Raw genomic sequence first — 15,850 nt, forward strand, 5'->3', positions numbered from 1 at the left:
AAAAAGGCTGTCAGGTGTAACACTTCGTACTATATTGCATATTATTATTTCCAGAGTCGATGCTTTGCTTCTAAACTGCTGAATAAAAGAAAAACAAAAACCTCCTTTTTTTTTTCTTTGATGCAGCAGTGTTATAAATGGAAGCATGTAAACAAATTCCCTAGCTAGCTGGGTAATAAATCAATTCCTGTTCTAGAGCAGTGGAATGTGAAATATCACTCATTGTCCCACACTCTGGGACAGCTTTGCGTGAAGGTCATATTCACCCGTATTTAAGGAGCCTGCAGGGAGCCATACGAAAAGTGGTTGTGTGCTCTCTTCTTTCTATTTTTAGCACTTGTTAGAGAGATCAATTTTAGTTAACTGCAGTGGCGGTTTTAAAATAGTGTTACAGTTCTCAGCTGTGCATTTACTATGTTTAGAATTTCATTGAAAACCAAATCCCACCAAAACTCATTTCTCAGTATCACATCAGTAAAACATACTGCTGTACATCAAATAACACTGTTAGCCTCAGCTAAGTTAGATTTTGTTTTCATTCAAAAAACACAATTTAAAAATGGCTTATCAGCTGTCAAAAAATACTCCCGGGCACAGTTGTTTACACAACTCTGAATGTTAGAGCATGAATTCTATGTCTTTAACTTGTGGGGAATCTTTGCCGTATTAAATACACTGATTTGGTAAGACTAATATCTGAGGACCAGGAAAACTCATTTGAGCATGTAAATAGTGAACAGTTTCTTTGTACGACCTCAGTACAAGATGACTTTTACTGACCTACTTCACTGGGAATGTAAGATACACCACTTGGACACAGACCCATGCTACTTTGCCATGCCATGAATACAGGTCATCTCCTTTGCAGTACGCTGCCATAATCGTCATAGCCACAAAATTAGAGACTAAAACTGTTCCTAGGTGCAAAGGCTGGGAGATTTGCTCCAGAGTAAAATGAATAGGCTGGAAGCTAGTTAACGGATATGCTGTGTGTTGTCTCTTTCCAAGCTCAGTTTGGGGACAGGTATCTTTTTTTTTTGCAGCCTTGTGGCTGCAGCAATGACTGTCTGGCATCTCAGAAGTCTAACGGAAAAGATTCCTTTTTGCTGTGCACAAAAGGAAGCTGGCTTTTGGTCCTTTGACATGAAATTGAGATTGGTAAGGGTGCATTTACTTCTTAGGGAAGACCATGGCATGTTTAATTAAGTTTCTGGTTGACTGATGTCTATTCTTACTTTCTGCAGATGCAGAAATTGAGCTTTAAACGAGGCATGAACACAATGCCGTAGACCAGTCAGAGCCAGCAACTGTGACTGCCTGGTTCTGACCACCAGCCTACAATTTTTTCAATGTATTGCAAATAAAGAAGTGTGATCATTAATCTCTTTGATGAAAAACACTTCCACTGTCAAGAAAACTTCCAGTAGTTTAAAATACTGATGAAGAGATAAAGGCATTGCATTGACCTAGGGTGGTAGTTTGGCTGTTTCCCTGTCAGGCCCAGGTTGTGTCTCTGCCTGGCCTGACTTGGACCTGACTTTCCTACAGGAACGCTTGCAACGTACCAAGCTGTTGTCTAGTCTAGGCCCTCATGTCTTTTGCATAACATTTTATAAGGTCTTAGTTTCATCCCACTGAGGAATACAGGAAATAATTTTATATGAGAAATGTTTGTAAGGGGGAGGGGGGGGGAATCTCCAGGTCTAGGCTATGTATATACAGCAGAGCTGCTCCTCTCAAAGAAAAGGCAGCTATGTTTGCTCTGCCAATTATTAGTGCAGCAGTTTACAAACCATCACCATCTTCCTGGCCCTAGAGTAAGTCCTTGTTTTCTGGAAAGCAGTCCTACCCCCTCCCTATCTACCCCCCAACCTGTGTATTTCTTCCCTCCTTCCCCCATTGCCTCTTTCAAACCTGTTATCCCAATTTCTTCTCAACAGACTGCCCCGTACTCCCTCACTTTCTAAGTCTGCACTCTTCAGAGTGCCTTTCCCCAGGATCCCAGGGGCCACCCTGGCCTCCCCTTGCCAATCTCAACCCCTGCCTGCTGCCCATACAGCAGCTGCCCAGACAAATTGCCTTTCTGCCATGGCTTTGATTCACGGATCCTGGCTCCACTGATGAGATCTGCACTATACAACAACACACAATATAGGTCAGGGTCCTCAGCACTTAAGTGCTCCATGTGCTTCCCAGTGCGATTTTGCCTTCTATCAGCACTCGCCTCCACAATTTCAGGCACTATTTGAAAACCAGCACAGGCTGGGCACCATCTCCAGTAGCCCATATGGACAAGTTTGTACCAGTTTCAGTTCTCTCCACATTTCCCAGTCCTTCAGCAGCATTCCAGCAGGCTTTGCACCTCCTGAGTGCCCTCAGGCTACACTCCAGATCTTGTAAAATACATTTTTCATGTTATGAAAGGGCCATCCTGAAATGTTCCACATGATGGCTCTTAGGTCCACAGTTGGTACCTCTTGGGACACAAAGGAGACCCTGCAGCAGTCTGTGCCGCTTGGCTGCTGGGTCTGGGAACGATTAGTGGTCAGAGGAGGGGTTGGGTCGGGGTTTCATTTTTGTCTCTGAGCAATTAAGATGTAGCTGTTCCTGCCGTGCTCTAGCTGGCCGTCTTGGGGAGAATGCGTAGCTCCTGCCCCTGCTCTGCCCTGGGTTTGGCTCACCCTTGCAAAGGGAAGGGGAAAATGGGGAAGAGCAGGACCCTGCCCAGCACACAGGGATTTCAAACCATGTCTAGCACTGCAAGTTTTCTACGCCCAGGTGTTTTCAAACTCTCATGTTTGCTCTCACGGATTCAAAGGAAAAACTAAATACTTCATATGACTTCCAGAGAGGATTAGAAGGGGCTGGAGGGGCAGCCAGATGGGTGATAAATAAAATTTTCCATCTCTGTCCTTCTTCTCTCCTCTGTTCTGTGGCTGCTTCTGCCCTTCCTCCCCTTGCCAGGGGCAGGGTATGCAGAGCTGCTGGGTGTAGAAAGCTTTCCGTCTGCCTTGTTCTGCTGGCCAGGAGAGGACAGTGCCTGCAACACCAGTAATGGGCTTCCAGAGAGCAACTCCTCCATCTTGCATATGGCAGATCCGTGCAGTAGAGGTATCATATGGGATGGGTTGTTGTATCTCTTCGAACATGAACATGCACTTGTACGAAGGACCACCCATTATTTGCACCATATTATTTGTAAAGCACTTGGATGAAGGGACTATAAGTGGAAGGTATTTTTATGCTGCTAATGACATGGTTAACATGGAATGGACAGCTCTGAACCCATTAACCCTTGATCATGAGTCAGAATCAGGGATGCGGTAGCTGCACAGTATCATTACCATTTCTTCATTATTAATTAAGTGTATGAACATACTCTTTGCTGGACAAAAAAGCCTCATTAGACAAGAGATGCACCATCAATGAAAGGTCATAGTACTGATTCACAAAGGGATAGAAAATCACATGCCATTATTTTTAACTCTGAAATATCTGTCCTGGTTTCGGCTGGGATAGAGCTAATTTTCTTCCTAGTGGCTGGTACAGTGCTGTGTTTTGGATTTAGCATGAGAATAATGTGATAACACACCGATGTTTTAGTTGCTAAGCAGTGCTTACGCTAGTCAAGGACTTTTCAGCTTCCCATGCTCTGCCAGTGAGGAGGTGCAGAAGCAGCTGGGAGGGGGCAGAGCCAGGACAGCTGACCCAAACTGGCCAAAGGGATATTCCATACCATGGGACGTCATGCTCAGTACATAAACTGGGTGGAGTTGGCCAGGGGGCAGCAGTCGCTGCTCGGGGACTGGCTGGGCATCGGTTGGCGAGTGGTGAGCAGTTGCATCACTTTTTTTTTTTTTTTCCCTTTCCCTGGTGTGTGCACACACTCATGCGCGCTCTCTCTCCTATTATTACTATTATTATTATCATTATCATCATCATTATCATTTCAAGTATTAAACTGTTCTTACCTCAACCCACGAGTTTTCTTTCTTTTACCCTTCCGATTCTCTCCCCCATCCCACCGGGGGGGAGTGAGTGAGCGAGCGGCTGGGTGGTGCTCAGTTGCCGACCGGGGTTAAATGACAACAATATCAAAAGTTGCTTTTGTGCTGTCCTTGTGGTCATCTTTCTTGGGTCACCTGAGGCTGTGGGTTTGCTTGTGGTTCATGTGGTCACAAAAGGTAGTGCCAAGTGACATAAAAGCAGCTAGGCCCATTGTTGAATGGTGAAACTTCAAATTCCTGTGTTTTTTCCTCATGTGAAGCAAATGAATAGAGGAACATCGCTGCTATCAGGGGTTTGTTAGGAACATTTTCTGACAAATCTGTATGGTGGAGGTGCCACAGCTTAATTCTTCCCTGCATTATCTTCTGAAGGCAGAGTTTAGATGTTTGAGCATATTTGATAAATTTTGTGATATTTTTCTAAGTAATTATGTGTTTCCATTGTTATCTCAGCTTACATGAATATTTAAAAAACTTATTATTAAGGGATAGAAATAGCCCAAAGACTGCTGGAGGAGAAAGACACCTCTCCCCAAGAGTCCTTTGGCGTAGCCTGTAAGAGTTCTCCAGGCAAGCGGGAGTGGTGGGGCCACGTAGGGCCTGAGGACGCAAAGGAGGCAGCATCAGAGGCAGCTGAATGAGATGACAAATGCTTGAGTGATATTAACTACAGAAGTTGGTGAGTCTTAACTATACTAACTCGACTTGCTGCTCTTAGCTTGGGACAACCTGTGTCTTGTAAACATAACTCGATTGCAGTGATTCAACCATTACTCCGCTAGCTTAACTGCTGCGGATTTAGCTCTTTCCTTTTTTTTTTTTAATGCTGGAGGTGTTGTTTAAGAGGAAATAAAAAAAAATGTAGAAAAAAGCAGAAGGGAAGGGGTAATCTGGCTGTATCTATTGGATTTTTATTTTGTACTTATTACCTTAGTATTTTTCTGCAAACAGCGGTTACATTTAGGAACAAGATACAGCTGTATAAAAGTCCCATAGTTACTGTTGTCCTGTTCCTAGCTCAGCCATAAAAAGGTTTTATGCAGTTTGAGCCACAGTTCTGCAGGCATGAATAATCATGAGTACAGAACTGAGTCTGCAGCTCACTCACGCTCAGAAATAACTGTATGCCTTAAAAACCTAATTTATGAGTGCATCACATTTTGATTTGCAAAGCGACATTAATTGCCGTTGCAGTTACTTGTGCCAGAGGCATCGGAATATTTTTCCTTGTGTCTGTACTTATTTCCACTGTTCTTTTTCAGCTGAAAGTGTCCTTCTGGGAAGGATTTGAACAGTAAAAGAATGTGGCATTTGAACTGGGATTATTACCTTTTAAGAGGGCAGTGAATCTGATTCACTTCATGGTGCTGGTGTACGGGGAAAGGGCCCAGCGTTGTGTGTGCACAGCACTGCAGAGCTGCTTGTCGCTGACAGTGACCAATGTAGCCTTCAGTGCTAGTTGGCAGCATTGACGTCAGCCCATAGCTGAGAAATTAGCTGGAGCCCGCAGGGAAAATAGGCAAAGAAAAACCATATAATTTCTCAGTGCAGCACAACCAACCTATTGCTCCTTTTATATTTTAGCCTATCAGCAAGACCTGTAATGCTTTACTCAGTTTGGATTCGGAGGAAAGGTTGCCAAAAATAGAGCAGTTAAATGTCAACATTAATGGTATCACAGCAGTAAAATATTTCTCACAGCAAGATGCCTGACTTATAGCTATTATTCACTAGTCGCCTCCTATTTTTTAGGCAAAAATGCAGCATGTCCTCTCGTTGCAAGCCATCCAGTCTTATTTGGACCAAGAATTTGTCAGCACAAATAGCACGTGAGCATAGTCCCAGAACTGCGTGTGCTAATGCAGGGCCAAACCTGCAACCCCTTCCTCACATGAATTACTCTGCCACAAAGTTGCAAATAAATAAAAACCCAAATTAGTAACACCAGCAAACTATAAGTGCTTTGAGGTAGGGACTGCCATTTCACTGTCATCATACAACACCTAGCACTGCCAGGTTCTGCCTGTGATGCAGGCATTTAGGAGCTGCTGCACCACAAATACAGGTCAGCTAGATATATTGGGACCTCACCTTCGTCATCTCAGAATATTCTGCAGGCAATATGCAGTGGTTTTGGAGTAGGCTTACAAAAAAAAATCCAAGCTACCAGGTATGCGTGTGGTCACTGTAAGCCTATTTAAATTTAACTGCGGCTTGTGGATCTTGGAGATGAGAGTGATGACAAATAGTCCAAAGGGGGGCAGCGCATTACCTGGAACGGTTTCTAGTTTTTAGTGCTGCTGATGGGTGTTTATCACTTCTGAAAGACGAAGTCATCCTCTCAGAAATGTCACCGTTGGGACTTTTTTTTCTTTACAGTCTTAAATTAATTCCTTGCCATTTAATAACCAATACCTACTTACATCCTGTGTACAATCCAAAGCACATGTAGTGTCAACAGACTGAATGCAGGACTTAAATAAGGAATGCACATAGTTAGAAAACCTAATGTACTGTACTGTTCAAGCGTTTAGCCTGATAGTGAGCATTTATAGACTGTCCTCTGTAATCTCATCTGTAGAGACAGAATTTGTTATAGCCCCAGCTAAAGAGCTTTGAATCTCAAAATACGTCTGGAGCAGATATATGTTGTTTTTTTTTTTTTCTGGAGCAATTGGACCAAGCGTTGATGTCTGTCTGGAGGCAGAATCTAGTGGACTTTAAATGGGACTGGAGCCATGCTAGACCGAAAGAAAACAACAACAACAAAATAATAGCCCCAGCCCAAGAGGTGTGGCACGACTTCAGACCAAACGTTTGATAGGTTGGATTCCAGTCCCTCTTCTTAACCATGAACTTCTGTGCTCTCTCTCCTCTTCGTACTTTTTTTTTTCCAGTGCTGTTGGCCAGGAATATTGGTGCAAAACACCATTATAGACGCCAGGATATTTTATTATGCCTTACAGACCAAGGATCACTGCCCCCCGGGGCAGGATCCCCAGAATCTGTTGTGACAGCTGATACAGTCTAGCCGTGCTTGCCCTCACCTGTATTTAGGAGCAGCACACGCTCATCTGCCCTATCCAGGTGCAGGAGCATTCTGCAGTCCAAGAGTGCCATGGTCTGCGCTGCTACTCAGACTGTCGTCTTTTGATCTAACTATTTTTCTCTGCTTCCAGGAGAGAAATATGAGCTGCACGCAGGAACGGAGTCCACTCCCAGTGTGGTAGTGCATGTCTGCGACAGCGACATGGAAGAAGATGAGGACCCAAAGAATTCTCCAAAGCCAAAAATCATTCAAACTCGACGCCCTGGTCTGCCACCTCCTGTATCTAACTGAGCCTCTCCGGCAGAAGCAGCACTTCTCTCCTCCAGCACAGCTTTTGGTTTTTGTTTGCTTTGTTTTGTTGAAAGGCAGCCATTGCCTTTTGAGTACCAGGACATTAAACTCATTGAAATCCCTTCACAGTAATCAAGCCTATGTAATAAAAGGGCTAGGAAAAAGATCTTTGTATATGTAGCCATATCACACACCAACTAATAGATTTTTCTGGAAAGGACAAAACAAGGCTCAAGAAACAAGGAAGGGTTTCAGTCTGAGGATTTTTTCACAGCTATAATTTGCATGCTGAAACACCACTACCAGAGAGATCGTTCAGGGTGGGAAATCAGGCCGATACCAGGCTTGATGTTCAAACTCCCAGAATACTTGCTGCTGCCCTTCATCAAGCAGCCTGCTCCTCTGACCTCCTCAGTTCCCCAGCAGACCTTAGCCTTTTCCCTTTTTCCTTTTTTTTTTTTTTTTTAAGGGTGGGTATGTGTGTTGTTTTTAATATACTAGCAGCTTGGTGGCCTTTTCATCCCCCTGGAATTTTCTGTAGGGAATGCTATCTTTGCAACGTTTATAGAAACAGCAGAAAAACACCCTCTTCCACCAACAGCTGTAGAGTACGCTGGTCCTAATGGTGGCAGGGATGCAAGACAGAGCTCTCTGGGCTGAGGGGAGAGGCAGCAGCTTGCTGGAGGGTCTGGTGTCTTTCAGTCCTTCTCGCTGAGGAGGAGGGAGCCAGAATATCAATAGGGATTGTCGTTTTACCTTCCATAAAGGTACGAGTGGTACTTCTGAGTTTGAGGAAGAAAGCGAAGCTAACTGACGGCGCATTTAAGATGGGATTCATTGCTCTCTGTCATAGCTGTAAGTTCTAGTAATGATACAGGCTGAATGCTTTCCTAGTGGTGTGTTGAATAGCCCTGAAACTGTTAGTAATTACTCGTACATCTCTAATAGCCAGACCTTTTCCCTCCCCACTTCCTGTGCTTTAAAGCCCTTTTTGAGCTGTATGCAGTTTGGGTTTGTGGAGGTGAGGAGAGGCTAGCTGGTGTTCTTTGTTGGGTTTTTTTCTCTTTTTTTAGGCCAAAGAAAACAGGACCATAATTACACACTTGAAACTAGACTGCATGCAGTTGAAACCCCTTTTCTCACTCTGTCCTGCATGTTTCTTTCACTTGCAATGTATACTGGGTTACAACAATTGTTCTGTGTTTTCATCATGGCTGACAGCAGACAGATACCGGATTCCCTGTCCGGCAGACCTTCCATGATGATTTCTTTTTTTTATGCGTATTTGTCATTTTGAGAACATATTTTCTAGACGTTTGAGCTCAGATTTTGCATATATTTAAGCATGCGCTTAATTTATGCACATGAGTAGTTCCTCTGAAATTAATACTGCAGAAAACTGAGCACGTGTAAGATACGGTGGGATTTTTAAGCTAATAAGCTGCAGCTGTACTCCCAAAAGTGACTATAAAATGGCGCAGTGAGATTCCACGGTTTAAAATCCTTTACAAGTGAAGATAAGTAAATAGATCTTGGAAGCTCATTCTAAGATCTGGACAGTCAGCTTCGGTTCTGTAATCAAGATTTTTGTCATAAAACCTAATGGTCTGGTTTCTGAGGGAGGGTTCCATTCCACCCTTAATCAGCAGTGAGGCTACAAGCTTCAGCAGAGTCAAGTCCCCCTTGCTGGGGTCTTGGCTCTGCAGTACTTCCAGGAAGAAAAGCCTGTTGCTTTGTCGGTGAAGACAGGAGATGCCACTCTCCGTATGTATGGTGAGGACGTTCTGAGAATGAGGACTTAACATTCTCATGTAGTTCATTCTCTGACCACCACAGCCCCCTAATACTCTTGTTGAGATGTAGTGCTTTACTTAGCATATATCTATAATGTGATACTTGTTACTGCATTATGGGCATCGTCGTGTGCGTGTTACACTAATAGAAGCACATTAAATACAGCAGAGACTGAACAAAAAATGGGGCTATAGTATCCTCATGGTATCTGTGTAAAGTTGTCTTAACTCCTTAGAGGTTTCACGTCAATTATTTTTTCAGTGATGCATTTAGAATTGGTTTAAATAAATAAATTGTCACTCACTGCCCTAGAACTATAACCTGATGTTCCGTCATAGGCCACCTACGATATTTCAGGAGTAACGCCACTGTCTTTTTTGGGAACATACAGAACGCTAAGGTCCATGGGTTTAGACCAGTATAAACAGGGAGAGTAAGATTTAAACGCGTAAGATTTTTTGTTGATATATGCTGTATGGAAGAAATTACTGGCCACATCCTCAACTGATGTAAGCGATCAGAGATCATCTCCAATCGAAGTTGATACTCTGGATTTTTTTACATGCAAAAGTGTTGGAGGCCGAATCTAGTCCTTATATCCATGTACCCAAACTTTGGAAATGCAGAGTTTGGCCTCAAATGATGTAAAACTATACTGCAAATTCAAGCATTGGATCTTAAATGTTCTTTCCTCAAAATGCATTTTCAGACAGATTTAAACCCAGGCCCCATTCACTGACTACTCTTTGTCTTTATAAAACTATGTGGTACTACCCAGGAGGGAGTGAACATAGCTCATTGGTTAAAGCACAGAAATAGAAGCACGACTACAAACCTGAAAACTCAAAGCAGCCCATTTTAACTATGGTCAAAGCTTATGTATCACCTTTGCATGATAAAATAACGGTCATGGTAGAAAAATGTTTCGGGTATTACGGAATAATGTCCCTATCGTAAAAGTAACAGCATTTGTGACTCTTAAGAGAACCTGGTATTTTGCTAAAGGCTGGTTCTTGCCTGGCACGGAAGAAAGGCTTCTTTCAAAAAATGCTGACCATCTGGAGGAGTAACTGTCCTATTTAATTCAGTAATTCACAGACAGAGCCCCTACTTACTCCCGTGGGAGTTTCCCTTGTGAGCTCAGTCCCTCTGACTCGCACTTTTCACAGGGTGGCCACAGTGCCAAAGTAGATTCTCTCATGTCGTAATACTATAAACAAGAGTGAAACCTCTGTGTTGCATTCCAGCTTCTGATGCACAGGGACACAGACGTGTCCTTTTGATTTCCCTTCCAAAGCAGGAGCCGGTGGGAGCGGCTGGCAGCGATGTCCTGGGGCGCTCTGTGGGCCGGACATTGCTCCTGCTGCTGGCTGGAAAGGGAAGGAAATCAGGGGTGTGCAGCTTCTGTTGCCCGCTGCCTGCTTGTCCTTTCTGACCCCTGCAGATACCAAATGGAAATTTCAACGACTTCCTAAGTACAGTTAAAAGCGAGAAAACATTTACAACACATGGAGAAAGTGTATTTTGGAACAAAAGAACAAAGAATTTCTGTGGCCTTGACTTTTGTAATTAGGACAAGGTAGTACAAACTCCCCCCTTCCTAACAGGTACATACACGCTCAAGTACGCTTTGTTTTCAGCAAGAAAACATGGCAAGAGCATCCCTTCCTCAACCATAACAAGACTACAGACATAGTTATTGTGAAGTGCTTTATATTATAAAAGTGTGCCCCACGGATAAATTGTTTAACGTTTATTTGATCCTAATTTGGGTAGGAGAGGTGGGTTGTTTTTATTTTGGCGTTTTTCCCCCTCCCACCCATTCCGCAACAGCGAAAAAGCTTTCTGCAAAAACACAGACTATTCTTTGTACAGAGTAACGGACTGAACCGTCTTGCAAGGCTTGATTACAGTGGTACGTCTGAGCACTGTGACGGATGATGTTAGCATTTCCATTATATTGTACATACTTTTGAAATATTCTATTTAGTCATATTTTATAGGAGTATTAAAAAGCTATTGGCTAATTAATCACTTTTACACTTGTATAATTCAGAGCTTAGTTTAAAAAATAAATATGGCGAACAATATTTTTGTGTTCTGCTTGCGCTGGCATTTTGAAAAGCAACATTTAAAGAGTTAAACTACGTTAATAAACTGACTAGTGTGGTACATACCACTGCTCTCTTAACTGGTAGAACTGAAAATGCTTAAATGTGTGACATAGGCCAAACTCTGTTTCAGTAGAAAGTAGGGGGGGGAAATAGCCCTCTTGTTGGCAGGGTATGCCATGTTCCATTTTCAACTGCTGCCGTTTCACAGCATCACGTGAACTTGCTGTGGATTTGGCTAGGCATACGCAAGGAAAGAATCCAGCGCAATCCCTGGTGAGCAAAAGCATATCCCTGACAGCTGGTGTGGTTCTCGCCGTGCTTTTATAACAGTGGGTAAATACAGTGGGCATGAGTGCTTGAATAAGGAACGTGGCATCCGGCCACCATCCAGGCTGGAGAGAAAGTTCTATTAATGTTAATTATTACAAAAATTGAAACCAATCGTTTGTAGTCTCTCGCGTCAATTTGTGCTGGATCTGGCAAAGGACTGGAAACCAGGAGATGAGTTTGCTGATTAGCTGTCTTTGAAACTCTTGTATTTGATCACTCGGATCTGCATTTGGAAAAAGGGCTTTTTTTTTTTTTTTTCTGGGTGCCTGGCATAAAAGACTCAGTTTCTCAAAGGCTGATTGTTCACGATTCTGAAAACTAGATCCGCTTAAGAGGTCTCGTTGGAAGTGTAAGCTCTGAGCTCACTGACAGGCCTTAACCTCTGTGCTTTGATTAGAAAAAGTAATAGTCGTCTTCATATGGAGTACTTCAGAGGTAAAATGCACTACAGGAGGCCTGATTTATTTTTCACCGTTGAGCAACAAATGAGCTTTCCCCAACTACAGTAAGGTTCTTTATCTGATCCGATCGAGATGTTGCATTACCCACGTGCCTACATGTGGCTCTTCCGTCGTGCTTGGCACTGGACACAGCGCCTGGAAATAAGCTTCAAGGCTTCAGCTGCGGGTGGTGGGGAGCTGTATGTCCCAGAGGATCTCAAACTGGTCTTTGGTTGAGGACGTGGCTGGCTGTATGCGTGTAACTTCAGCATGCACTTAATTTGCACACACAAATAGGCAACATTTCTTTATACTGGGCATGCGTGCATGCAAGTGATGATGTGCAACCTAACCCTGCATGATACTGAATAATGGGAGTTAAAAATATTCCTCCCAGCTGCAGCAGGGGCCTGAGGCTTCCGTGGCTCACGCCTTGGTTACAGCTGAAGCTCTCTGTACTTCATTACTGATAGTCTGGCTGTTGCCGTTCCTTGTGCAGCCTCGGTTTTTTTGCCCTGAAGAGTTACAACCAAAGCAAGAGGGGTGGTGATTTCAGGACGTGCTGGCAAGTGCAGAGCGGACTCTGGCTCTGCGATTGGGTCTGTAGTTACCAACTCACTCCCTGATGATGGGCCCAACGTCTTAAAATGGATTCAGCAGCTCACAGGGGTTGGGTCCTTCAGTATTTTACTGCCCGATGATGAAATCTGTAGTCAGTTTGGTGGTGTTACAGAGAGGCTTACTGGAACGGTTTGCTTGAAGTGAAGGCAATACCTGTCACGGAGCTGGGGAGCTGGAACAAGCTTTCTATGGAAGAGGGGATTTAAGTAGGTTATTGTCGATATCCTGATTAAAGTTACAGTGCTTTCAGATCGTATCCTTTACTAAATTTATTTTTGTTCCTTCTTTAGTGGTAACTATTTTACCGCTAAACATTTAGCCACTTAAGACTTTCTCTCACGTACTAGTATGAATTTAAGACCTTTGCATTTCCTTGATTCCCCTCTGCCTAAGAAGTTGTATTTAGTTCTGTTTTACCAAAAAGCAAAACCAGGTATGGATTAAAGTCCCAGACAGACCCTCATTTATACTCATCCTCATGCAATGCTAGTTATGCTAGCAAAAAAAACCACCCAAAAAACCAAACGCTGCTTTTCCTGTTTTAGCACATCTTCTGGGGGGAGTACAGCAGCTTTCAAATGTTCTAGGCTCCTCTTAAAAGGAGATGTTTTTTCCTAACGTGAGCTGTGCTCTTTTTTTAAATACACGTAGACTGCGGCATTCGGGGGTAAAATCACAAGGGAGGAAGTGTTGTAAAAGCTCTTTCCCACACGCCTATTTGAAGTGTCGAGTATGTTTGCTTTGGCTCGGAGGGGAGGGGAGCCTGCGCTGCTAGAGGCAGAACAGCAGCGGCACTCCCGGTGGAAGGGCAAGAACCCCGAGTGCCTCCACTTGGAGATGCTCAAAAAGCGTTAAAAAAAGCGCCTTAATTCGTCTCTCCCCTTTTGTCAATTTGTTCAGTCGCTACACTGAGCTTCTGGGGCTACAGTAAGAGTCATCCGTGGATTCTTTTAATACAGGATTGTGTACCGATGCCGTAGCTACAAAGCCTAGAATCTGGGGCATTTCTTTGTGAGATTCTTGCTGGAGTAAGGCTGGGAAAGCTGTGAAGTGTGAGCAGCCTCAAAGTTAATGAAAAATGAAGATATTCAGGACCTTAAGACACGCTCCAGGATTTAAATCCATGTAAGTGAGAGCTGTATTAAGAAGCGCCCGTTTGCTGTCCCTGAATCAGGGGCTTCCTCACCCGCTTCAGTAAGCGTATCCAGCAAGAAGGATTAAACTTCTCTGTTGTTATACACCAGAAAATCAGCCTTGTTTTAACAAATTATCGTAATTGGTCATTAATCTAGTACGAGAAAGTTGTGTCTGCATTAGTGTCGCACAGATGCGTTCTCTTCACTATTCAGTTAATGAAAGTAAATGTTTTGAATCCATTTTAGAGCACAGTTCTCATTCAGAAACTTCTGAAAAGAATGTCATCTGTAATGACTGATGGATCCTTAAGTGTCGATTTGGCAAGTTGTCCTACTGTGGGTAGCTGCAGAAATATTTCATGTATGTTGTTGTAGATTTAAAAACATTACTCATGTTCTCATTCAAGTGTCTGCATTTCTGACACAGATGTGACATATCTGTATATATTATAAATCAATACTATTTTTAACCACATATTTTGTACAAATATTCACATTAGCTCTGTACTTCAGTGAAAATCTATTATGGTATTAAACATTTTGGTGGAATTATCAAACTCCTTGTCCATGCCTTGTTTTCATTTTATAACAGTTTTAAGCAGCTGAGCCATTTCTTACATCCAAGACAAATATTATCATTTCCAGCTATTCAGAACAGTGCCTTACATCCATATGCACCTGTACCCTCTAGTGACCAATTCCAGCCACTGCAGAAGCGTGCAGGTCACTACACGTTCCCCAGGCCTCTGGATCTGAGTGACGGAGAGGCCAAAATGAAAGTTGAACCAACAGTAAGTGTGAGTACTATTTCTCCTACCTAATGAGAGTAACTGTTAGCCTCAGACAGCACCTTGCTGTTGAAGGGCACCCAGCTAGAGATTTCAGTACACCCAGGTGCAATTTTATAATGGCTTTTTTCTTTTTGCCCCTTTCTCCAAAGCTTCTGGTGCGGGTCTCTGTCAGGAACCAGATGATGAACTTGGTGCCACAGGTGTGGTCTAGTTCAGTTTCCTGTGTACAAAAGCCACATCCACACCGCTTCTACCCGTCACGGCAGCAATACGTATTTCCAGTGTTGTACTAGTCTCAGTCTCATCTCTCTAACAGAACAACAGTAATTGGGGGGGGGGGGTTGTTCCCTACTATAGCTCTCAGAGCCGGCGTGAGGGGGAGGAAGGTATCACTCTTGCTTAAAAAATTTAGATACTATGACCAGGCTTAGCCGCTGCCCCTGGCTTGAGGGAGTCCCTTTACTGCACGAGCCTGGCCAGCTTGGTGATCTCGGGTTCGTGAAGCCACGCTGTAATTTCACACAAAAAGGAGGGGAGGGAGCCAGAATCTTACCTGGATTACAGCCTGTGCGCGGGTTATGTGTAACCCTTTTGTACCTACTTACCAATAACGTGCTGTGTCCGAGATGGGAAGCCTCCAGTAGGTTGCCATCAACATGAAAGCACGTTGACCCTGTATGGATTAGGGGAAAAAAAAAAAAAGCCCAAAAATCCCAAACCCACAAGTTATGTTTCCTTTACATTGTAATGCTTGTTTGCACCAGAAGGACATGTCAGTTAGGCAGTGCCAGCTACAAAGTGATTAGCAAGTAGCACGTTCCCAGGCGCCAGTGAAAGTGTAGTGACTTTTCTACGCTGCCAGGGAGCGGGGTAAGGGTTGTGCACATACACAGGGCATGGGCTTTGGACCTCTGCGGAGCACAGATCCTCGACCAGTAAAGGTGGGAAACCCGGCTCGGACTTCTATCCCCTTCAGCAGTTCAGCTTCTAGTGAGATGAGGAGGGAAAAAACGATTTTCCTCTTCATTCCAGGGCATGGCTATGGGTCTTGAACATCACAAAGGGCGATTATCCGCCTGAAAAAAAATGGAAAATTCAGAGCCTCAGAACATGAGAAAAAAGGCAGATAGGAAAACAAAAAATCAAAATCCTTTTTTTTTTAAAAAAACTGCAGCAGCACTTGCAGATACCCTGAAAGTGGGTTTTGCTCCTTGCCCTTACGGTCCGGCCAAAGCCCAAAGCCCAGCCAGCCCGGCCTGGGCCCCGTCTCCCGCCTG

The 15,850-nt window shown here is 43.7% G+C and overlaps 1 protein-coding gene across 1 annotated transcript in view; it reads left to right on the forward strand.

The window, feature by feature from the left end:
- The window catches only part of RCAN2 (regulator of calcineurin 2), an 86,239-nt gene extending 74,925 nt beyond the window's left edge, over window positions 1–11,314 (forward strand). The window contains exon 4 of the mRNA XM_009319674.1: window positions 7,187–11,314. Coding sequence (XP_009317949.1) covers window positions 7,187–7,347 — 161 coding nt within the window. The 3' untranslated portion in view covers window positions 7,348–11,314. The remainder of the gene's footprint in view (window positions 1–7,186) is intronic.
- The last annotated feature ends 4,536 nt before the right edge of the window (window positions 11,315–15,850 follow it).

This window comes from Pygoscelis adeliae, unplaced genomic scaffold (assembly GCF_000699105.1).
Source record: "Pygoscelis adeliae isolate BGI_AS28 unplaced genomic scaffold, ASM69910v1 Scaffold121, whole genome shotgun sequence".
Lineage (NCBI taxonomy): Eukaryota > Metazoa > Chordata > Aves > Sphenisciformes > Spheniscidae > Pygoscelis > Pygoscelis adeliae.